This window comes from Lipophrys pholis, assembly GCF_963383615.2.
Source record: "Lipophrys pholis genome assembly, chromosome: 22".
NCBI classification, from domain to species: Eukaryota; Metazoa; Chordata; class Actinopteri; order Blenniiformes; family Blenniidae; genus Lipophrys; species Lipophrys pholis.
Window position 1 is genome coordinate 10,538,008 of NC_137644.1, and position 24,490 is coordinate 10,562,497.

At 43.8% G+C, this 24,490-nt stretch overlaps 1 protein-coding gene across 1 annotated transcript in view; it reads left to right on the plus strand.

The window, feature by feature from the left end:
- Positions 1-272: 272 nt before the first annotated feature.
- The window catches only part of rerg (RAS-like, estrogen-regulated, growth inhibitor), a 33,663-nt gene continuing 9,445 nt past the window's right edge, over positions 273-24,490 (plus strand). The window contains exons 1-2 of the mRNA XM_080492091.1: positions 273-610; positions 7,263-7,416. Of these exons, the coding sequence (XP_080348217.1) occupies positions 7,356-7,416 (61 nt within the window). The 5' untranslated portion in view covers positions 273-610; positions 7,263-7,355. The remainder of the gene's footprint in view (positions 611-7,262; positions 7,417-24,490) is intronic.

The following is a 24,490-nucleotide window of genomic DNA, read 5'->3' on the forward strand; positions in this document are numbered from 1 at the left end:
TTACAACCAACAGAGATATAGTTCAAGATTTTCCCACCGAATAAAATTTGTCTGGAGCCACAAAAGATGCAGCTGCTCTGAAATTAAGAAAAACAAACCTAAAAAGCAATAGCTATGTATATATACAAAAAGTTTCTTTACAAACCATCTTTACAAGCCACAGGTTGAAGACCTCTGATATGAATCAATGAATCGGTTTGAAAAAAGCCTGTGTTATCCCTGATGGCCACGAGGTGACGCTGTCTCGCCTCTGTGCGTCATGCAGCGGCACGCAGTGGCAGCAGTCCGGTCAGAGGCAGAAACTCCAGTAGCTCCTCTCCGTATATTTCCACTGACTCTCTGTTTTAGAGCCTCATTCACTCCCAGTCGAGCTGCTCGGTTCCTCCCGGACAGGATCCGTCCACTCATCCGCCCTGCGCACCTCCAGCTCGGGTCCTCCTCTTCCTCCTCTTCCTCCATCCAGCGGTGCGCAGCTGCGCGCAAAGCGTTTTTTTCTTTTCTTTTTCTATCTGGGGACCGGGTAACTTCCACCTCCTCATTCCTCCTTGTTCTCCCTCACCTGATCAGACCATCACCGCCGAGGATCGTCGCTGCTTCGAGGTGCTCCCCGGTAAGTCGCTCTGCAGGTGTTTTCAGGTAAACTGCGCGTCTTTTCGCCGCCATGAAGGTTCATATTTTAACAGAGTCACACCTTGATGGAAGGTCATAAACTGTGTGATCCCCTTTGAGATGAGACGAGGGATTACAGACATGAGATGTGAATAAGTTTCATTTAACATTCTTCATTGGGGTTGAACAGTTGGGTGTTTGGCACAAGTCTTTTTTCCCCCCTCATATAGTCATTAAACTAGAACAAATCCAAAGTGTATTACAATCACAGGGACGCATCTCCGGATCAAGCTTCATGAATATGCAGTGTCATCCTACTTTGCAGCCCCGCATTCTCCTCCGGGCTTCCATTGCAGGGACGCACTTGGCATTCAGGAGCGGCTCCAGTGTTGCATAACGGCCCCACAGCTCAATGGGGTTTGGGGTCAGGCAGCACTCTGCACACCGGCGCCTGTCAAACTGGGGACTGAGGACTGTGGCAGGTGCTTAAAGGGAAGTTTAGATGGGACACCGCCCAGAAAATAATAATCATCGACGTTTGGAAAAGTTGACGATCAGCTGATGTCCTGAGAGCAAATGTCTTTTCACTGTTGAGTTTGAGTAGAAATCTTTTCCCCCTGGCTGCTGAGGCAGTGCACGCATTCTGATGTGCGGTCTGCTGTCTTTCTATAGCCTGTGGTGCAGCAGGTCTCCTCCCATGGTTTGGAGCGCCGAGGTCTGTAATCTGGCTCCACCACAGCACCACCACCCAGATGCATTTCTCAGGGTAAAAATGACCCAAAAGCCAGCTGGGAACACAGGGAGGGGGAAAAGAAAAGAAAAGCACGTGCCCAGTCTGACAGTTTGGACGGAGTCCTTGTGGGACAGAGGTGCACAAGTTCACACAAGACTTGAGAGAAAGAGACGCCGTGGATCTCACGTGTTTGAGGTTTCAAACCTTGTTTCGTTTTGAGGCTCAGTTTACACGACAATGGTGGTCAGAGCCACTGCATACGCAACTTTTGGAAAGTGGCTCCCAAGGTGGAACTTTTTGAAAACGCTCAGACCCCGTCTCTATGGAAACGGGGGGAAAAAATGCGACTTTTCTGAAACACGGCTACTGCTCATGTGCACCCTTCTGCACATGCTCAGTAGATGGACAAAAACAACAACGTTTGTGTCAGGACTCCCAGTCCATATTCTCCTGGGACTTGGTAGTTTCATAGTTGAGAGTCAATTCAATACAACTTTATTTATATAACGCCAAATAAAACAGCCATTTCTAGGCACAGAAACCCAACAATTCCACATGAGCAAGCATAAACGACTGTGGAAAGGAAAAAAACCTCCCTTTTTAAAAGGGAGAAACCTGCAGAATCAGGCTCGGGGGTGGAGGCTTTCTGCTGTCCCGGTTGGGGTGAAGGGAAACAGGATAGGACAGACGGATAGATTGAAGGGAGGGATTCAAAGCCTGGTTTAGTTGGGGACCCATAATAGCAATAGCATTTTCTCGTCACTATACAAATGTCTGTGTACCCGCCATTGTTAATATTTATAGTATTTTGTCCTCTGTGTGCATGTGTGTGTATGTGTGTGGTTTCTTTACAAAAACAAACACCAACTCGTGAGCTGCCATCCTAATGCCTAGTTTTCAGTGTTTCTGCCATTTTCAAAACGCTGCCGTGTAAACGCAAAACTTTCCTGGAACTGAAACGCATAAATGATGAAATAGTTACATAAATATTAAAGGAAAAATGTTCATCTTCATTCTTATACTTTCATGTAAAAGTCTTTATATTTTCACCTTAAAGTTAAAGCAGAACAGATATTTGAAGATGTGAAATATTCAAATATACATTTTGTCTATTCTGTTGTTGTTCGGGGTGAAAACTGTAATTCAAAGTGAAACTATGACGTGCCAACTCGTGATCAGATTATTGATTTGATAAACTTTATTTTTTTTTCTCCTTCGAGATGTGGTGGCAAACATGCTGCTGACTCACTTTCAGAGAAGGCTTGCGGTTTCTCATCTCAGATGGTCAATGGAGGAGATCTGTGCCATTTGGACAGAATTAGCATCAAGCTGTTCAGAGGAGATCGAGCCAGACAGGAAGTTCCCACATGAAGCCAGTCATCGGCAGAAAAAACCCAAAACAAAAACATCTCTGGTTGATGAAGGATTGTGTTTCAAGTTGTTGATTCAACATTATGTCAAACCTGGTCGTTCGCAGCGGGCCAGAATGAATAAAAAATTCACACAAAATTACCCTAAATTGTTTTCCCTGTTTCCAAGGAGTCAGAGCATTTATTTATTTATTTTTTAATTCCACCGTTGTCGGGTAAACTGACACCCAAATGCAACAAAAGCTGCATAGCATTAGCTCCATGATATCCAACTTCACGTTTTGGTTTTTTAATCCCTTCATCTGGAAAAGATGCAAATGACACCCCCAGTATTTAGATTCACAAAAACGATGGTAATCTGTTGTTTTTGAGGGACTCGGACCGTCTTCTTGGTTCCGGGTTGCACGCCGAGCTGAGCTGAGCGTGTCGCGGCCTGCCTGCCTGCGTCTGTTTCTGGACGCGGTTTAGATCAAGTTGATAATGATCGTCCTGTCTGACAAGCAAAAGTGGCAAACAAGCACACGCAGCACGAGGCTGCTGCCGGTGGACGCTCGCAGCGTTTTCTTCACCCTCCCCTGAAACGCCGCTTTGGCTTGTTTTGGTCTTGGCGGTGCATTGCAGTGGGCAGAGCGTGCGCCCTGACCCACAGCAGAAACGACCACGTGTTAGGCTTAGCGGGCCTCGCCGAAGCCGCCGCTCCTGTGGCTTGTTGTGGAGCGGATGAAGGGTGGAGCGGGTGGAGGCCATAAATGGCAAAATGTGAAGACGCGTTCCGATTGGGGGCGATACGGCCGTGTGCTCGTCTTCGTCCGCTCCCCTGGTGATTCCCTGCTGCTGCTGCGTGGGAGAGCGAGGGATCACTGCAGTGTGTGTGTGTGTGTGTGTGTGTGTGTGTGTGTGTGTGTGTGTCTGGCCACAGCGATAGGTGTGAAATATAAAGAGAGAAAATACGGACACGGAAATGAGCAACGAGGCAAAATGACAGCAAACAAACAGAAACTGTCGACCCTGTTGATCCTTTTCCAGTCGTAGTGTTTTTTTTTTTGTTTTTTTTTAACACTACGCCGAAGCCCCTCCCTCCTGCACTGCGATCTGCTGTGGTGTGACGTTGTGTCGTCTGTGTCAAAGCCGAGAAAATACCGAGTATAAACCTGTCATGCATGGACGCGTCTGTCTTTTTCCTCAGCAAACCGGCCTTGAGTTCATGAATGGAGAGTACCGTACGTTGGTTATAGATTTGGGAGATTCAACGACACAGAGTCGTAACTTTTCGCACCGCGGATGTAGTAAATAGTTCTTCTGCACATGCTCAGTAGATGGACACTAATAACAGTTTCCTCCAGAGTGACAGATTATCCTGGGATGTACAAATGTACTCGCTATTGTTAATGTTTATACATTGTCCTCTGGCTGCATCGGTGTGATTTCAATACAAAAAATAAACAGCACCCACTAGTGGCTCAACATTGAAACTACCTTGTTTTCAGTGTCTCGACTGTTCAAATCATTTTCAAGACTTTTCTGAAACAAAAACCCAAAAGCGAGGTGGATTTCACTTGACACGTCGTCGTGTCGACAGAGTTTCAGACTTTAAGAAACTCAATAAGCCTCCAAAAAGCACGTTTGCACCAAATTCACCAACCTCAACCTGACGTTGCCACGACGAGATGCCAGACTTTTCCTGCGGCGTCCTCCTGCTTGTTGCGTCAACTAATTTGGTTATTGTCCATAAATGTTGCCAGAATAATAACATATGAACACATCGATGGGTCTTTCTTAATGGCAGGTCCAAAATATTCTTTATTCTCTCTGAAAACAATAAACGTTGTGAACTGGTTGTCTAGCGTTTGAGAAAAGGGACACATAGTCAATCACCTTGAACTGAACCAGCCGGACAGAACAAAATGTTTCTGTTGTCACTGTTACTGCTACAACATCAGTCCGTGTTTTGACTGTCTGGTCAGCAGAGCTCACGTTAATAACCACAAAATAACACTTTAGGGCGCTGGCGGCGGCCCCCCCGCTGAGCCGGAGACATGGACGGAGAATGGACCTCCACTTGAAGCAGTGTGTGTGTGTGTGTGTGTTGGCTGTAAGAATAAATAAAAACAACGTGTGGTTGAAGTCTGTGCAACTGGAAATTTGCCACCTAATAACTTCACCCAGCGTGACGTTGGCGGAGTCGCTTCCGGTGTGGACACGTTATTAAGCTTTTGTTTAACTCGTGCTGAACTGGTCATCTGTTGTGGTTTTCTTTTTGCCCTCCCGGTTTCTTACCCGATCCTATTTTAGCTCGACAAACAAGAGAGGAATGAGGAGGTTTTGAAGTGGAAAGCAGCAGCTGGTGACAGATCTTTTGTAAATAGTGATGACGCATGTTCATACCAGCGGTGTCAAACACATTTTAGTTTATTGAATTCAAAATGATGTTCTGTGAAGCAACAAGGCATGTTTTCTTATCTGAGTGGCGTTATTAAATGAATAAATCTGGTCCTGCTACTGTCTTTTCAATAATACACATTATGAGGATTTTATGAGAAGATAAAACTGATTTCATGAAAAAGAAAAAAAAAAAAGCCAAATGACTTTTTTGGCTTTATCTTTTTTTTAATTCATGTTGTGAAAACAACTAAAAAGATAAATATAATGAATAGAAAAGAACTTTAATCTGGCTCTGTTTGTTTTAGATAGATCATTTCCAAGAAACTCTGTAGGCTGCGCTTTCTGAGATATTCTATACTTTCTTTAAATTCTATAAATCCAATTTTTGCCTCTATTTTTCAAAATGACTTAACTCAGTTTCCCCTCAATAAACAAGAAAATTTTTTCCAGAAATGCTTTGGGTTTTATTAAGCTATAATTATATCATTTTCGGGGGGTCTTTTGACAGGATTGATAGTCATTAGAAATGTTCCAATATTTTGCATTTACAAGAGAATTGCCTTTGGATTTGCTTGTGAATTGACAAGTTTCACACTTTATTGATATTATAAACAAACAAAATGGGATGTTTTGGTCGATTGTTGCGCTAATTAACAAGATGAATTTGAAATGCGCCCTTCTTTGTGCGAGTGTGCCCCAGGATTCCTCTGCAGGCGTCAAGGTTCAGCTTCCCCCTGTTTGCCTCGGCGGTTGTTTGTTTTGCGGTGAAAAGTCGGGGGGAAAAACAGAGCGAGCGACCCAGAAGTTTGGCTTCAATTACCTGACGAGATAACTTCACGGCGGCTTGTTTTCTGATTAAACACGCCTGCGCTTGCTTGTTTAATCGGGCCGCGCTTGTGTTTTCCTTTTGAAAGGAAGACTTCGGGCCTCCGTGTGCTCCCAGCTCACTTGGTCTTTTGAGGTTTTGCCTTTCAGCATCATCAGTTACTTCTTCACAAAGGAGTTAGGTACCTTAAATTATTCAAACTGATTTGTTTTAATATTCCGTTTAAACAGTGTTTCAAGTGAAAACACATCAATGACTTAGTTGTTTTTTTGTGTTTCTGTGATACGTGAGCCGAGCCGTCGGCACGATGTGGGTCAGTCGAATGATGGATTTACTCATTAAGTTCATCTGAAGGCACATCAGTCGAGTGTCTCCAACAATGTCCCCTCAGCTTCTTTTCCAGAAATAAGTAAATGCATGAGAAATGATTATTACTTTGACACTATTTCGTTGAGTCCCTCAGATTATTCACGAAAGTCAACGGAAACAATAAAACAAACAAGCAGTGTGACTGTCACAGGTATAGTTCTAAAAGAAAACAGTTTTTTTTTTTTATCCATGTTAACATAACCTACTTTCTTGGAAAAGTGTGAAGTCGTGCCGACTCACACTGGCTGCAATGTTTGTACAAGGTATTAAATGATATTAAAATCTTATAATAACACCTGTTTTATCACGCCTAATTCTAGAAATCAATCATAACTTCTATTCTGATTTATTCAACTTAAATGAGGGGACTGGAGTCCATCTTGGCTGATTGTGGGTAAAAGCAAAGCACACTGAACAGGTTGCACGTCACACACACTCTTAACATGAAATGGGAGGAAACTGGGCAGGAAGAACATGCAGACTGAACTCAGAAAGGCCACCGAGCCTAAAATTTAACCTGGTTTAGTCTTGGTTAAACCTCGTCTATTGTCCAGAAAACCAACGCCTCTCGACGCCCAAATTGTTCGAAAGCACATTACTGAGGATGCAGGAAGAGATAAAGCTCAAATGTCTGGTCGGAAGCCGCCACATGACAGGCAAAGAGATCGTCCACAGTCTCAAAGGACAACAGGATCTGGGACTGGCTCAGTCAGTCGGTTTAGAGGATGGATGGATGGCAAAGGAAACAGGCCTTTTATCACTTGAGCTCCTGAGCGCAGCGCAGATATGAAAGCCCTGGAGCTACTGGAAAATCAAGGAAAGGACAGAGAGGCTGTGGCAAAGGAATTGGATTGTTCACAGTGGAGATGTCAGAGCAACAGCCGTCCACCTCCCACACAGACTTCATCCAACAAAACCAAATAGAGAAACGCAGGCAGTTGCAGTTGTTGACAGGGTGTGTTTGTCTCCTCAGACGCTGCTTCCTACTGTGCCGTTGAGAGGATGGCGGGCTGACCCTGGAGCTCACCGATCAGCTCGCCGAGCCTCGCTGGTCCCAGCCGCCGTCATGGCCAAGAGTCCGGAGGTGAAGCTGGCGGTTTTCGGCCGGGCCGGAGTGGGGAAGTCAGGTAAAGCCCAGCGTGTATGTTGTGTCGGTTTAACCAAACCATAAATAGTAGTAGAGAAGAAGACCTAGAGTCGATGTGAAGACTGTCACGTCCAGCGTTTCAATTAGATTGACAGTAAAACGGTTACTTTTCCAAAATGACGTACCATATCAAATGATAGTCGACCTTTGGCAACGGTAACTAAAGGGGGCGGGGCTTAGCCAAAGATCAATTGCTATGGTGCAAATCAAACTAGGTACATTAAATCCAATTAAATCTCCACGCTCACTGCAATCGGTCGCTTCCCTTCAGCTGTGCAGTGACCCTTTGCCCTGATCGTCCTCACGACTGTGGTGGTTTTAGTCTTTCAATGGATCCCACCATGGATTTGTAGTTTGTAGTTGTCACTTCTCATTTAACAGTATTTTCATAACCAAGACACGTTCAGCTTGACTGTAATGCATTTTATTGCTCCGAGTAATTTATGCTTCTCATCTCCACTTTCCAGACCGTGTTTTCTTTCTCTCGGCATCATTTATGCTGCGACTGTGCGTCGCACCAGGACTCGTGCGCTCTCCAGTGTTTTCCCTCGTCACCGTTTTATTCTCCCACATAAATTCGCCCTTTTGTTTGCGCAGTCGACGCTTCGGAAGGCGGTTGTTTTTCGGGCCCGGCTTGAATGCCTCCTCTCCCACAGACGAGTGCGACGAGTCATTATCGCTTGTTTTTTTTTTCGGCATTCCTCCGTAAGCTGCAGGAGCGTGGCCTCGGCCGGCACGCCGCCTGTTTTCCCTCCGGAGTAACGCAGACCATGTGTTTCCCGTGGAGGCGGACGGGCTCTACGTAGCAGTCGGACTTCAGGGAGCATGCTCAGGGATCTCCTCCGTGTTGGAGAAAGGCCGTAAATATGTCGGAGGAGGCCGGGTGCTTCACTGAAACGTAAGCTGAGGAGTTCATAACGGTGAGGCCGTCTCTCAGTCTCGCAAGTTTGTCCTCTTAAAACCTGCCAGTCATCCCGTCTTCTGGCAAAATCCTTCAGCGCCACACTTATTTTTGCCCCAAGGACTATTTTTTTTAATTTAACCTTCATTGAACCAAGAAAAAACTTCATTGAGATTGAAAATCTCTTTTCCAAGAGTGCCCTGGCCGAAACATTTAAGAAAATATCAACACTTTAAGCAATACAGAATCAATGAAAGACAATTTTAGACATGAAGTTAGGATGGGAGCAGACCTAAAGTACACTTATAAATAAGGAAACACCAATGATTGAGTCTCTGGGTATAGAAAGAAGACCATCCAACACCAGTGTGCAGCAAACAATGACGTGTTGGACATTTAAAATTGGTGACGAACCTCAGAGCGCCGTGGTAAACTGAATCCAGAGACTGTAAACTACGAGAGGAGTCATGCATGCATGAAACATCACCACAATCCTGCACAGACGATGGACGTGGCAGAAACAAGTCTCTTTCTGGATTCAAGAGAAAGACCAATAAAAACACTACAAGGCCGTGGAGTCAGGCTCGTCTGCCACAAGGCATCTAATTTCGCTGCTTGTTAGTGACACACTTTTTGTTAAAGCTTAAAAACAAAACCACTAATGATGCCTGTGTGTGTGTGTCATGGAGCGAAACTGGAGAATCAATAAAGCTTCGAGAAGAAAGCCACGGACCCTGGGAAGAGGAGAGAAAAATATGTTATGTTCTTGTTTTACGAGTCATTTCTGCAGAGTTTGGCCTTTTGATGACACCGAATTCTAATTGAGGGGCTCCAGTCGAGATGTTTATAAGCGTTTTCCATTACCAGCACGTCTTATTTTCACAGTATATCAGGATTTTAAAAAGGATTAAGGAGTTTACAACTATTATGTATTGATTTTCAAAGATATTTTTTTGGGGACTAAATTAATTAAACAGATAAAATAAATAAATATACAATGACGGGTATTTCTCAGGAGGGCTTGAATGTCAGCTCTAGATTTTCTTGGCAAAAAACCATTCAACAGTTTGACATTTCACTCCGAGATATTCGGTGGTGCGACAGGAAAAGTCTGGGTGTGCCAAAGTCAGCAGGCTTCGTCCTCTGGGGACGATGTGCATCTGCTCGGAAACATTCTGGAGCAGCTCACACGGTCCCCCCAATGGCTGCAAAGACAGAAGACACTTTACCTTCCCTTTGAATTTAGTCTGCCTGAGCAGACAGAAGATTGAGCTTTAACCCCAGAGCTTCCACACAGTAACGATTCATTGCGTGGTCTGGAAACCACATGAAAACCACATTGTTTTCAAAACATTTGCCACGTAAACCTGAAACATTTATGAAACGAAAACGCAAAAACAATGCTTTTTTTTTTTTTTTTTTTTTTAACAGGAAAAAAGGAAAAGATATGTTGGCCTGGAAGTGCAAAACACTACAAACTCCAGAAAACACTACAAACTCCAGAAAACACTACAAACTCCAGAAAACACCTACCAAAGCCAGAAAACACTACAAAATAGAGAAAACACTACAAATTTCAGAAAACACTACAAACTCCAGAAAACACCTACCAAATCCAAAAAACACTACCAAATCCAGAAAACACTACAAAATAGAGAAAACACTACCAAACTTCAGAAAACACTACAGAAGTGAAAACACTACAAATCCAAAAAACACTACCAAATCCAAAAAACACTACAAAGCAGAGAAAACACTGCAAATTTCAGAAAACACTACCAAATCCAGAAAACACTACAAAAGTGAAAAAACTACAAATTTCAGAAAACACTACCAAATCCAGAAAATTCAAAATTTTTTGAAAAAACACTACCAAATAAAAAAAACAAAACACCAGCAAATAAAAAAAACAAAAAAAAACATAACCAAACAATCAACAAACCTTAAAAAAAAACCAAATACATTTTGAACCTGAAACAGTGCCATGTAAACGGGGTCTTACTTTCTTTTGTCACAGGAGCTTTTGCTTTCCTGCATCTCGTCTGCTCCCTGCTCCACTTTGCTCTTTCATATGCGCCACAGACTCGGCGGGGCAGCAGACATTGTTGTCACATCTGACGCTACGCGTCGCCCAGGTGATTCCCTCCAACAATGACCCGCTCTCGTCTCACCACAGTGGAAACCGACGGCCGCAAATGAGTCATCTTCATTTTTCCCTGCTGATCCAACTCTCGCGTCGGCAATGAGTTCACCGTGTTTAGGTACAAATAACAGCCTTTCCCTCCATGAAGCGATCGCTTGCAGAGTAACAAACTCACAACCACTGGCTGCCGTTTCGATGTTTCATCACATGACCTTGAACGACACGTTGAATTCCAGCCACACATCAGCATGTTTCTTCTATCACCGCTGAATTAAACTTTTTTTCTTTTATCAAGACAGAAAATCTCATTAAATTAACAGGAATTTATGTCATCACCGGATGAGTTAAAAGATCAGAGGAATCTGGAACCTCTGTTTAAAAAGATTGTAGGGCAACTCGTCCACGGATGAGATTTCAGAATTTGTTGGAGAATTTGTTGTCTGATTGATATTTTATACATTCTTCATATATCTAGTATATGTCCATATATATTTAGTATAGTAGAAATGGTTCTGTTTGCACGTGATGGATTGAATATATAGTGCCGATTGTGTTTTCAGTCCTCAAAACAGCCTAAAGGTGTTTGTGTTCCAGTTGTTTTGGTTTCTAATGAGAAGCTGCAGACCTGCAGGGGGCCTCGGCGTAGTTGGGGGGGCTGACCTGGCCCCCTGCAGAGTGATATTACACTCATAAAGAGACGAGTGTGTTAACTCAAGTAGGGCTGTCTTTCAGTTTATTGACTCAGTGGAGGGAAACTGGAGCTTGGAAATAAGATAAATTCATCCAATTTACCGTACCTCCAATGTAGCTGCTCCAACACACATAAAATACCGTCAGTCTGCACTTTGTGTTGCCAGTGTCGTTAAGTAAATACCCAGCCCCCTGCAGGACCGTGTCTGTTTCACATTCATTGGACTTGTGACACAAATGAGGATCAACATGACGGCAGATGATTTTGTGCAGAGCTGCAGAGTCTCAATCAATACCGGAGCAAAGAGACACTTTCTTCCTCCTCTCTTTGCTCTCTGCGAGAGTGAAGACGTACAGGAGTGACTCACAGCCTCGTCACTCTTTACACTGGTGATTGTCTTCCTTTTGCCCACACATAACCATTGCTGCATGCCTCAGTGTTGAGGTAATACAAAATTCAGTATTTAAGCACCGTTGTCGTGTTAACAGACATCTTGAGTGCAACAAAGGTTTTTTTTCCCATTTTCACTTGAAAACGTGCAAATGGGGCCTCAGATGGCGAGTTTTAGAACATCGAACGCAGCCTGAGAATTGTCAGGCTTTCGCCAATGAGTCTGACAAGAGTCACTGTGACAAAGAGGATTTCAGCTGGTTAATTTTCAGATTTGATTGAAAAGTTTTTGTCGTGTTGAGACATTTTTCCTAAAACTTAAAAAAGAAGGAAGATTTCTTTATAGTTCATTCGATGTTTAACCTATTAAATGACACAACTACTATCCATGTGTAGTGACAAACTGTCTGCAGTGCTTTTTTTTCTTTCATGAAGTTCTTTTTTCTTAAGATTCGGCTGCCATATCAGCATTTTATAACGGGTCGGGAAATTTATTTCATGGAGTGTGAAGCTCCGACTCATAAAAAGTCATAAAAACAGTGACGTCTCTGGCCGAAAGGCAGAACAATAACAAAGAGAAGCGAGCCAACGTGTCTGTCTGCTTCATAAACACTACTGTTTACCACCTTCAACGGCGGCGTGAATCAGCTGGATGGAAAATGTAAACCGTCGTTCTGGAGGGTCGACAGGCGAGACGACGCCACATAAATCAACACAGGCAGCAGCTACTATGTTGGACCCAGACCGAGTCCCCCCCCCCCCCCCGTGGTGCGTTTCCCCGGTCCAGAGCAAAGAAAAGAAGGCGTATTACTCCAGTTCTGTTTACATTTGATGGGTCAGTGATGAGCAAATAAGGTGGACATAAGATGATGAAAATGTTTTAAAGCCTCGTTTTCTAACCCTTGAAGCGTTGCCGTGGTAACGGGGCCAAAAAACGGACTCGCATTCTGAACCGTGTTTTAACTCAAAGGCTTTGAAAAGTGGAATATTGGTCCTTTTTGGGGCCGCAGCTTGTCATTAAGGGTTTAATCGAGGAGTAAATCCCAACCTGTTGAGATCCTCTGCTGTGGAAGACAATGGTTCTGACTCCGATCGTCAGGCTGGGATGACTCTCCAGCGAGCCTCCCGCTGAGCGGCGGCACAGCCAGCCGTTTACGGCAAAATCACCTCAGCGGAGCTCACGCTGCTTTCGAAATCAGCTACCTGTGACGTCCTGCCGGAGGAAATGAAGAGTCCTGGAGAGCGATCAAACGGCTCATTGTTGATGTGACATCCATCTGCCTGACTCCTACAGCTCCTCCGTCAGCGCGCCGGAGCAATTAGACGGAGCGGCGAGAAGCCCGCCGAGAGTTCGCTCGGGTTTCCAGGCACATCTTTAGCCTCTGACAGCTGAGAAAGCCCACAGCTGTGAGGCTGGCAGAGCGTTTGAACCCCCTTCACCTGCCTCCCGACCCAATTTCATTCTGCACGCCGGGCCCGCTGAGGAGTGACTCATCGAAGGCATTATGCCGGCGCACAAGTGCTCTAATCAGCGTGTTCGGTACGTTTGACTCTTTTTAGATAAGAGATCTGAAAAGCTTCCCGAGTGGCTTTCAGGGTAGAAACGACGTGCCGTGATGAACTTAAAGCTTTTATGTACTTGAGTGCATTTACGTAAGACTTTATCAAAACTTCGAGGCATTCTTTCAAATGGTATTTGCGCCGGGTTTCAACTTCACAGCAACTTGTGTTAGTGAAAAGTCGAGTAGGTCTTTGTGTATGTGAAACTGAAGCTGGTAATTGAAGTGTCTGGATAGGAAAAAAAAAAGAAAAAAATGTATTATTCACAGAAATGATTCATGAGTTTGATTCAAGAGGACTGCAGCAACACATTGTCACTGAAAACACATAACTTTCACATTTTCCTTTCAGAAAACATTTTCAAAATGATGTCTGTTTACGTGGAAAATTATGTAGTTTTCACGTAAGGCCACTAGTCGGTGCTGTTTTTATAATGAAACCACACTCGCATGCATGCAGAGAACAATCCGCTATAACAACATCAACAATGAGGAGTACCAATCTGAGAGACCAAGTCCCAGGAGCATATAGACTTGGAGTCATGATACTCAGGAGGCAAACATTGTTGTTATTGTTGTTATTATTGTTATTGCGCATGTGAAGAAGAACTACTTACAATGGCCGTGGTGCGCATGCACAGTAGCATCGTTTCGTTAAAGTTGCGTTTTCCCGGGTATACCCGAAGATGGAGTCGGAGCATTTTTGCGAAAAGTTGCATTTTCACCGTTTCCATGGAGATGGAGTCAGAGCCTTATGAAAAAGTCACGTTTTCACCTGTTTCCATGGAGATGGAGCGTTCTCACAAAGTTGCGTTTTCACCTGTTTCCATGGAGATGGGGTGTTTTCACATAGTTGCATTTTCACCTGTTTCCATGGAGACGGAGTCAGAGCGTTTTCAGTGACTCCATGCAATGCCGTCGTGTAAACGGACACCCAAAACGCAACAAAGGAAAACTGTGACTTTGTTCAACAGGGGAAGAATTAATTTGAGTCAGAGTATCCTGAAATGACCCGGACTGCCGTTCTCACATCAGATCATCAAGCAGGCTGTTCTGTCTTACGCTGATATGAATCGTCTGTTGGCGGAACATCAATTCCGTCAATGATCATCTCACTGAGGCTTCATCAAGAAGCGGATGAGGCTGATGTGATGAAGCTGCGCCTGTGAAAAACACATCCATCTCGAAAAGTGAGCAATTAAGTCCACAAAGTGGGTGTTAGCTGCTTCCAAAGAAACCTGATTACACTGTGGACACGAGCCACAGCGCTCACTCAAACAGAAGATTTAAATCGGATGGCATTGGAACAACTACAAAGTGACTTACCTTTCTCTTTGTGATGAAGAAAAACTGACCATATGGACGCCATCCCACCTGGTCTGATCTCTGGTCTCCCCTTTAAAGCTCCTACACCGAGGTGTCATGGTAAAGACAGATTTCTACACGTTCTGACATTGACAGGAGTCAGTCAGTTTGAAGGCCTTCAGCTCAATAAACAAAAAACAAGTTTGTCATGTTCCTGAGACGTAATATTGTACATTTGGTTGTATACAGGTGTATTTATCTTCAAAGGATCCTTCTGTTCCAAGATACGTTGGATTCGAGCTCTTCTGCACAACACTGCCCCCACAGGTCATCAGTGGCATTGGCCGTTATGACCAACGAAGGGCGGAGAGATTACTTTCTGACATCCAATCAAACATCTTGGTCTAAATCCAACATCCCCACTCAAGAGACCTTTACTATGAAGTGGGCTTAACATACCCGGGATAACTCTGCGTTATCTGGATTGGCAAACTCAGACATGCACAGTGTAGTTCAGCGCAGGCTTACTCGTAAAACTTGGTCAACAGAAGACGAAACTCGATGATTTAAGGTTCTACCCATCCGTTTTTAACCTGTAACCACAGCTTGAGGGTACACCAACATGTGTTTTTTCTAATTACTTTGGTAAATGACGACAAGTTTGTGCAAAACCACAACTTTCATTCTGTGCGCCTGCCTCTTTATTTTACCATTACAGTCAAAGACGGTGAGTTTTCCCCGCGTGCCCACGTCGCTGGTGTCTCGCCATCTCCGTCCTCCTCCACTTCCTCTGTGATTGCATTGGCTTTCCATTCATCACAACACACGCACTCAGAACTGTGTCACTGCCTAATACCTTTCCTCTCCGCGTGCTCTCGAGGCTATCTGCTCCGATTCAGAGCCTGAGCTTCTCTCCGGGTTTCTATTCGCGTTCCACCCACAGGATTGAAGTCTGGTCGCCAATGCCGGGCGTCTCTGTTCGGCGAAAACAACAACAAACTAATCAGTGTTCCCTTGACTCACACGGAGGCTCGGTGGATCTATAGAAGCGAAGTGATGGTGTCACAGGAAGGTGGTGGTGCTTATTCCTCTCTCTTGAACTATTTTTAGAGCACACCTCCGACTCTCCGCAGCCTCCACACACGGTCCGCTCTCCGCTCATGCATTCAGACGGCCGCCGCCGTCCTCGTCCAGGGCTGTGAGTCATCGCTGCTTATTTCCTGCCATGTTTTTTTAACAACCTCGCCAGCGTCGCTTTTAAAATTTCATGACGGGTCCATTAAGCGTCTTCTTTCTCGCTCCTGACGGTGCGTCATCTGCCGAGGTTCAAGTGTTTAATATTCAGGACCACTTTCGGCTACGATTGAGTTATTCAGCACTCCAGAAGTTTAATTGTTCCCTTAAAGGTTTTTTTTTTATTTTTTTACTATCTTCAAACTTGTGAAACATTTAAATCATGTTTGAAATATTAAGGCTGCACCCACTTAAACAGGAAGCATTCCGAATTGCTTTGAGCCAGAGCTATTGCTATCACGCCACATTCAGTTCAAATTTGATAATTACATTTGATTTATATTTATAATAAATAAATCCACAGATTATTGTTGAGCCCCTTGGAAATCTGAAGCTCTGAGAAGCATTAATCGAATACATCATTGTGACGTTTAAGTTCTTCATTTACAATGCTCTCACTGTAAGTCACTGGAATCTAAAGCCCCATTTACACGACAAGGATCCATTTAAAATGCAATAGTTTTTGTGTTTTCATTTCAGGAAGGTCTCACACTATGTAGCTGTCATGTTGTGCCACTAGTGGGTGCTGTTGGTTGTTTTTGTAATAAAATCACACAAACATGCGCGCACAGAAGAATACACTCGAAATATTAACAAAGGCGAGTACATGGTATTCATATGGGTAGAAGATGAGGTTGGATTCTTATTACGGTGACTCAACTATGAAACTACCGCGTCGCAGGAGAATACGGACTGGGGCTCATGACATTACGGTTGCCGCCATTGATGTCATTTTTTCTACTTGAGTATGCGCAGGAGACCTATTTACTACGACCGTGGTAGACATGTGGAGTAGCAGCGTTTTGACAAAGTAGTGTTTTCAGCCGATATCTAAGAGCCACTCCAGTTCCTAGAGAATCTCACATGTGCTCGGCGTTGAGTGAAAGAGGTAATTCAATATGTAAACAGTGGATTTTTACAGCCCGACAGCCGCTATACGACTTTCCGGTACAAACGGAGGCAGAACACACCTTCTCCGCCTACAGCAGAAAACTGTCATACGTTTGAAACACTGAGTTCGCTCTTACAAAGACTGACTGAGCACAATTTCTGAACGTACATAAACAAAGTGGCCCGGACGTGAGCTTCTGTTTCGACTCGACGGGCACTTAAACTGTCTGCAGTAAACAAGGGTCTCCGGTACGAGGGCTGTAATGCCCAGGCTGACGGAGAAGAGAGGCACTTCGCTTGTTGTCGGCTGCTCCTTGTGCGCAGCGCTTCACCTCCATGCCTGTAATCACGGTGAAGATCGCCCTCTGAGGTGCTCTTGCCACAGCCTCTCCTCCTACGTGAGCCTCGCTCGTGACCCTTGATGAATAGTGCGGCGGAGCTATTGTTGGAGGCGAAATTAAAGGGATGAATGCGGTGCTGGGATCCTCACGCCCTTCCTGTCTTCCCCCATAAGCACGGGCTTCGCTCCTCTAGGAACGTGAAATCAAAGCCTCGCTGGTGTCCCATTTTTACAGGACGAATGAAAATCCGCTTCTTTTGCTGCCTTTGTGTGTCGGCTGAGCTCATCCGGCAGAGTTTGACCTTTGCTGTTATTCAACTTGATTTCCTTGTGCTCATCGTGAATTGAATCCAGCAGTTTGAATGTCTTTCAGCGTACACTGTGGACACACACCCTAACCCCCTGGTTGGTGATCAAATTATCTTCTATCTGGAGCAGATATTGTCGAGTATATCGGATAGACTTTAATGAAAGGTGCTAACACGACATTGTTCTCTCTTTGCCGTGTAACCGGTGAATCCCTTCCCTCTATAGAGGGAAGGTTTTAATGGGCGAGGAGAGTAAAACGCTGCGACACCTGATGGTTTAATTGCAGCTTGATGTATTATGAGGATCTGGCTGCGGGCAGCAAAACCAATTCAGCTGCCAAAATACCTTTTAGTGACACGGGGAATGTGTTTGCTGCACTGCAGCGTTTAAATAGGCGGCGTGGCGGCGACATGCTGGAGGCCGCTCCCGGGGATGTCAGCACAGACATGTGGTCATGTTTTATCCATGCCTCTTGAGTTACATACAGTTTTCTATGAAAGAGTGAAAACTATTGACCAGACTGGCTCAGAACTGGCAGGTGAATATCGGGGCATGTGTCTGAACTGCCGATCGGTAGACAGCATCTGACCAAAAGTGCCGTTTTCGCGATTTTTTTTCAATTTGCCTGGAGCCTCAAAACACATTTAACTTTTAAAATGAGGCTTCTAAAGTTTCATATATACAGTAGTTTTGAAACAAAAACGGTATCTTTTGATTACAATTCATGATGTTCAACATTTTCAGCAGGTTTTGTACCTGATTTTAACCTTCATTTTCTAACAGAATAAAATTAAATAGAAACTCTATTTGTGCTTTTTTTCCCCTTTAAGCATTGATCCACACAGAGTAAATAAAAAAAATTATAATTGAGTATCAAATACCATACAATAAAAATGAAACAAGCAATTTTAAATGTTAATATGTACAAGGCTTAAATGTGACTAATATAAGCACAGAAATGATTCAGTTAACTAGAACACACCAAAACACTCGTTGCATTTGCCATTTTAACCATTTTATCTTCTTTCTAGGCAGTTTTGGTTTTTCCATTTTAGTTACTGTGATTTATTTTATTTACTCAAGAGATAAAAGTGACCCAGGTGTGTAAATAAAATGAAAATACGATAAATAATGTTGAGGTATAATTTAGTGGAAGCTTCAGGGAGCCACTTCAAAAGAGCCAAAGGTATACAGTATAAAGTCCAGCGATTCCATGTTTATTAAGGCACAACAGTTGACTTTTGATATATGATGCTAGATACCAGGCACACCCACAGTCTAGAAAATATGAATTAAAATGATCACTTGGTGACTTCAAGCTGCTTGTAGGGGTGAATGTGTTTGTGATGGACCATACGTGTCACTTGGGATTAAATCTGTCCCACTATAAGATGTTGACATGAATGCATCTCTACATCAATCTGAATGAACTGGTGTGCCAGCAGGATACAATCTATAGCAAAGAAATGCTGCTAAAACAAACTTTACTTTGTTTCTGCAAAGGAAAATGGCATTTAATTCCACTTTCTGCTAAAATATCCAAATAATAAGGGTCAATTTGGTTGTTTTGATTGGTTCTGGTTAACAAATAACCTGCTGCAGCACGTGAGGCATCGAGAGAGATTTACAACGAACCCTCTCCGCTCGCAAGAGCCGTTCACATACAGCCCTTCTATTTGTCTGCCGTTCGCGAAAAGTAGGCTCACTTATTAATTCGGTCTTCTGTTAACGACAGTTAGTAAACATGGCGGAGGCAGGAATGCCGGCGCTTGTCGTTCCCGGGGGAGCGGTTGTGCCGATAATGTCCCACATCTCATTAAGCTAAACAGAGAATAATAAGCAGGAATCTGTGAGCGCCGGTCGCCGAGGGGGAGAGGAAAGCGATGAGTCACGTTCTCACAACGAGCCGGCGGCAGTCTGAGACGTTTCTCCCAAGTCCCCCCCCCCCCCCCGGCTCTGCATGGCGGGTGTCGTTGCTCACGTTGATCTCCTGATCAGAAAGTTAAAAAGAAATCCTCCATCTGGTTCACGTTGATAATCAAGTCAGAACAGGTGGTAGTAGATCCAACAAGCAGACAAAAGCAGAAGACGACGACTCGGTTTTCTTTCTGCCGTTTTTAATATGTGTCACATACATGTAATGTCTCGGGTCGACGATTTGAGGTGAAAACTTGAGACTGGTGTCAAATTACAAGCGCTTGACGCTGCACGTTGACAGGCTGGAACACTGTTAAATGGGAAGGCTCCTGGAATCAGGCAAAATAATCTAAATAACGAAGATTTATGCGTAAAAAAAAAACCCCAAATGATATAGCTTCACCTTTACATAGGCCTTTTCGTACATTTTTTGTTTGATAAATTTAGTTTTAAATCTGGGTAAACCTTTCAAACTTTGGATTCAGAGTCGCGACTGAGGCTCAAACTCTCTCGTGAACTTCTGCTCACACACAGAGGGAAATATTTGCTCCGAGACGCCATAAATTGTGGGAGATGACATGTTTACTGTTGCCTTGTGTGTTTTTGTTACTCCGCTCACTCAAGACTTCCCACAGAGGTTACTGGTTAAATCCCAGGAAGGAAAAAAAAAAAAAAAAAAAAAAAAGACGTAATCTGATGTGGACCGCGTCTGAGACGATGCGATGTCGGACTGGATCTTTCTCCATATCGGGTGTTGGACGTAGATTGACTGTTGTCCCTGGAGGCGCGGAGGAGTCCCAGCATGCAGACGTACATATATGTCTTTATGGTGGTTTCGGCCTGCGAGGGCTGCAGACGCGCCCCCGGGAGGAGGGCGGCGGTGAAAGGAACTCTGGGAAAGACCAGTGGTCTGACCTCAGGAAGCGCTTTGGGAGATTTCATAGCTTCATTTGTTTACCTGTTTCTTGTGTCAGGGGGCTGTCACCACTCGGTGTGCGTGTGTGTGTGTGCGTGGATTTAAAAAAGCAACACAGAGCAAAGCATTATTGTGTTTCCATCCGCCGAGAAACGATGATAAAGCAGGAGCGTCTTCTTCTCCCGGCCCAAAACAGCGTCAATAGAAAGTTGATTTATCGTCTTGAACTCTGGAAGCAGTACGCAGAAGTATTTATTTATGTAAGTTGCCGCGTTTCTGTCTCTTCTTCACGTTAATTCCGTTCTCCATTCTTCATCTTAAGGGATTCTTGAGTGCAGGCTTTTCAGACGTCGACAAATAATCCTCGAGTTTCAATTAAAAAAAAAAGAAAAAAAAAAGCTGCAGGATTAAAATGTCCCCTTTGCTTCTCACAGTCTCCTCTTTTCACGAGTCGGTGATTAAAGTGCTGCGGTTTATAATCCCGCTCCCCAATAAGCGGTCAGGGTATTGATTAGTGACCGTTGCTTCAAAAGATGGTAATTTCACGGTCATTTTCACTTCAGAGAAGTGAAACAACATGGGTCACTTGTGGTTGGTTAACTTTGTGTCGTAAAGTGTGCTGAGAGCATGCTGGGGGCCACACGGCGAGTAAATTCATGCTTTTCGTCTGCCAACAGAGCAGCAGGCCCACGAATGTCTGCACTGGTTCTGACCCAAATACAATAAAAGGAATCAAACAGCTCGTCTGGTTGCTGATTCATTTTGCCGCTCACCTACAAAAACTGTGTGTCCTGCCAGCTGGGAAGCTCATTTACAACTGGTGTGAGAACACCAAAACACCGAGGAAATCAAATCAGACACTCAAATCCGGACTGTATTCTTTAAAAAAAAAAAAAGAATTATTATGAGCTGCTGTTCTTTCTTCATCTGGCGCCTCTGCAGACAGGGTTGTGCTCATCTGGGCAGCCCAGGCTGGTTTAGGCCCCGTTTACACATGTTCAAGTGAAAACAGAAAACTTCTGCTGCATGTTGGGTGTTCGTTTACACGACAATGGTGCTCGGAGGCCGTGAATACGCAAGTTTTGGAAAATGGCTCCCAAGGTGGAACTTTTTGAAAGCGCTCCTTCTAGGCCTCCGTGGAAACGGGGGGGGGGGGGGGATACAACTTTTTGAAAACGACTCCAAAGGAACAACCTGTCAAAAAACGGCTCCAACTCCGTCTACATCGAAACAATGGTAAACACAACTTTTTGAAAATGGCTCCCAAGGTGAAACTTTTCAAAAATGCTCCAACTCGGTCTCCGTGTAAACAGGGAAAACGCAACTTTTCGGAAATGCCGCTACTGCACGTGTGCACCACAGCCATGGCAAATAGTTCTTCTGCACACGCTCAGTAGATGGACAATAACAACAATGGCGGCCTCGTGTCGTGTCGTGACTCCCAGTCATTACTAAAACAACCAACAGCACCCACCGGTGGCCCAACATGCTCACTACATCATTTTCAGCATTTCTGCCATTTCTGTGTAAATGTGAAACTTTTAATGAAACCAAAACACATTTAAATATTATTCTACTGCATCTCAGGCAGTAATGTAAAGCCAGAGAGCTGCACAGTGGCAGCAAACTGTTTGTGGTACAATCTGGTTTTTCAGGCCGCTCCGGCCTCCTGTCGTCTTATCAGCACAGCCGGCGTTATGACATGACCCGACGCGACACGAGCACAATGGACTCAGAACTGGACTGCAGCGGCGCCGCTCACAGAGCGCCGGGGAGGAGACGTTTTTGTGGCGGAAGGGAACCAAAAAGCTGTGGGTGTCCGTCTGATGGCCGCGGGGAATCAATAGAGGCTGCTCAATCAGTTACATCGCTGCGGCTCCATTGAACACGCCGCCGCTAATTGCTCTGGCTTTGTTTGCATTTTCAGCAAATTTCTGCCGCTAATGTCATTATGTCACTTTGTGAGTGAATAAAGTAACTGATCACGTAAAAATTCTCTATATAAATGAAGTTAACAATTTACCAAACAACTCCGTTGTGACATTTTGCGATAAAAATCGATATGCAATTCATGCCAAAACCATAAATTCAAATTATTATCAGAATTATGGCTAAAGGATGAGCATAACACGTTTACGTTTACGTGCAAAACAGCGGAAATGCAGCAAATGTCAAACATCTATTCTATTTTCAGTGGAAGATGCAATATTTCAAGATATTGTAGCTTGAGCTTCATCTTGATTTTCAGAGAATCCATTCGGTTTCTGAATTTGCTCTATACTTTTTTCATTTTGACGTACAGTCTTTCAGCTTTCTCAACAAAGCCAGGTTGTTTTTCTGGTTGCTATGGCGTTGCCACGGATGCAATCAACAACGAAGCGGAAGGAAGTCGACGCCACGCCATGGCTCTTAACACTACTTTCAAATATCCACAAATGCACTTCTAAGCATTGAATAATGGCTTCCGTTTCATCTGGTTCATGATTTTTTTTTTTAAAAGATTGTTATATTTTGAAAATCAAAGTAGCCGCAATACATGGAATGTAACAATATTTGTATTATAATTGACATAATAATATTCATACATTACATGGGTATGTAATTTTACTTAAGACCAACCTAACAAATTAATCCTATATGACAAATTCATTTCTACTTATTTGTCTTTATATATTATACTGGTACTTCTCTTTTCTTTACATTTTTTTTTTCTACACTTTTTTTTTCAAAGTGCCACTTTGATGTAACTGACACCAAATATTAAACTTTCCCATAATATTCTGTTTTTTTTTTTAATATTATGCTGGTTTGCTGACTTCTAAAACTCTTTTGTGATTTCACCCACAATTATTAATAAGAAAACCTTAAAATTCCATCTCGGTTGTTTTTTTAAAAGGGTTTTTTTTGTGAGGACACAGTAATGCGTTCGTCATAGAATAAAAGCCGCTGCTGTTCAGATTCCACCATGCACCAAAGAGTCTTTTTTTTTCGCCCTTGCAGGCTTTGTGATCAGCTCTCGTCTGCCTTTGTGTGATCCGCTCACCTTGGTGATAATACATCACGCACTATTCCGCTTCACAATCCTGCAGTGAATCTGGGCCAGAGTGTCCACGCCGGTAACAAAGGATCGTCTCTGCCACGTGTACGTCCGTCTGTCCCCCCCCCCGAGCGGCGGTGAAAGGCCGGCAGATACAGTTTCCTCTAATGAGGGAAGGACTTCACACCCCATTGGTTGTTCTTGTCCACCTGGAATCCTCGGAATAACTTTCAGCGAGGCACAAAAATCAACAAGACATGTGCGTCTATGCACTCGCACATAAAGATCAGTCATCAGCTGCTGTTCTGACCTAAAAGACTGGACTGTAAGAGTGTAATGAAAGGTGGCCGGGACACTCCCGCTGTTATAATAGCTGCTCTTTTCTTCCCCCGTTGCGGTAAATTGGAAATCGGGCCGAGTTTTTTTTTTTTTTTCTGCTTTGGCTCAAAGCTCCTTGTCTTATTCCCTCTGAGGTGGCGACCCAGATACACGCCTGGACTCAGGAGTCACTCAGTATCACTTCCTCACGTCTGCGCTGCGGCGTGTCGGAAGGCAAAAACACATTAAAAAAAAAGAAATTGGCAAAACGGTGGCACAGAAAAAAAACACCGTGAACTAAATTCAACTTTGATAGTACACACTGTCTGTACCTCCGGCCACACAATCAAATAATTGCCTCAGTTATCTGAACAAAAAGAAAAAGAAATAAGCAATGTATAGATTAGACTCTGCTCAGACTAAACAGCAAAATGAAAACAATGAAACAAACAGTAAAAAAAAAAAAAAGTGTTTTTTCTCAGTATTTTCTGTATTTGATTTATTTTCTTATAATAGGGAAGAACAATATATCGGCTGTCACGTCACAATAGGCTGATTTGAGTGATTTTAAGAAACCAAAGTGAGTCAATATGATTATTTTCCTTGATGCAATGTGAACGGTTAACTGCCACCATCCTGTATAAATGTATGGTTGATACTTATTACATGTATTTTAATGAAAATTGCATCTTTTTAAAGTAATCACTCAAGAGTAAAATGAGACCACCAAGTCAGAAATGGTCTCTTTTTTTTTTCTTTCACTAATCACACGCTGCAAATCCCAAACTCTTTGATTACCGACTCTCTCTAATGAGTGTGTCTGCTTGTTCTGCCCGTACGCACGCCGTATTAAACCCCGCTGAACAAGCTACTGGAAATAACCTGATGTGCTCAGTGGTCCATTAACTGAGCTGAAAGAGACACGTTACAGTGTTTGAGATAAACAACCTCACTTCAAATGGATGTTTACAGGTGCTTTGGCTCTGACAAACAGCTCAGGGACCGGCCCGGAGCGCCGGGCCATACACAGATAATGGCCCTCTA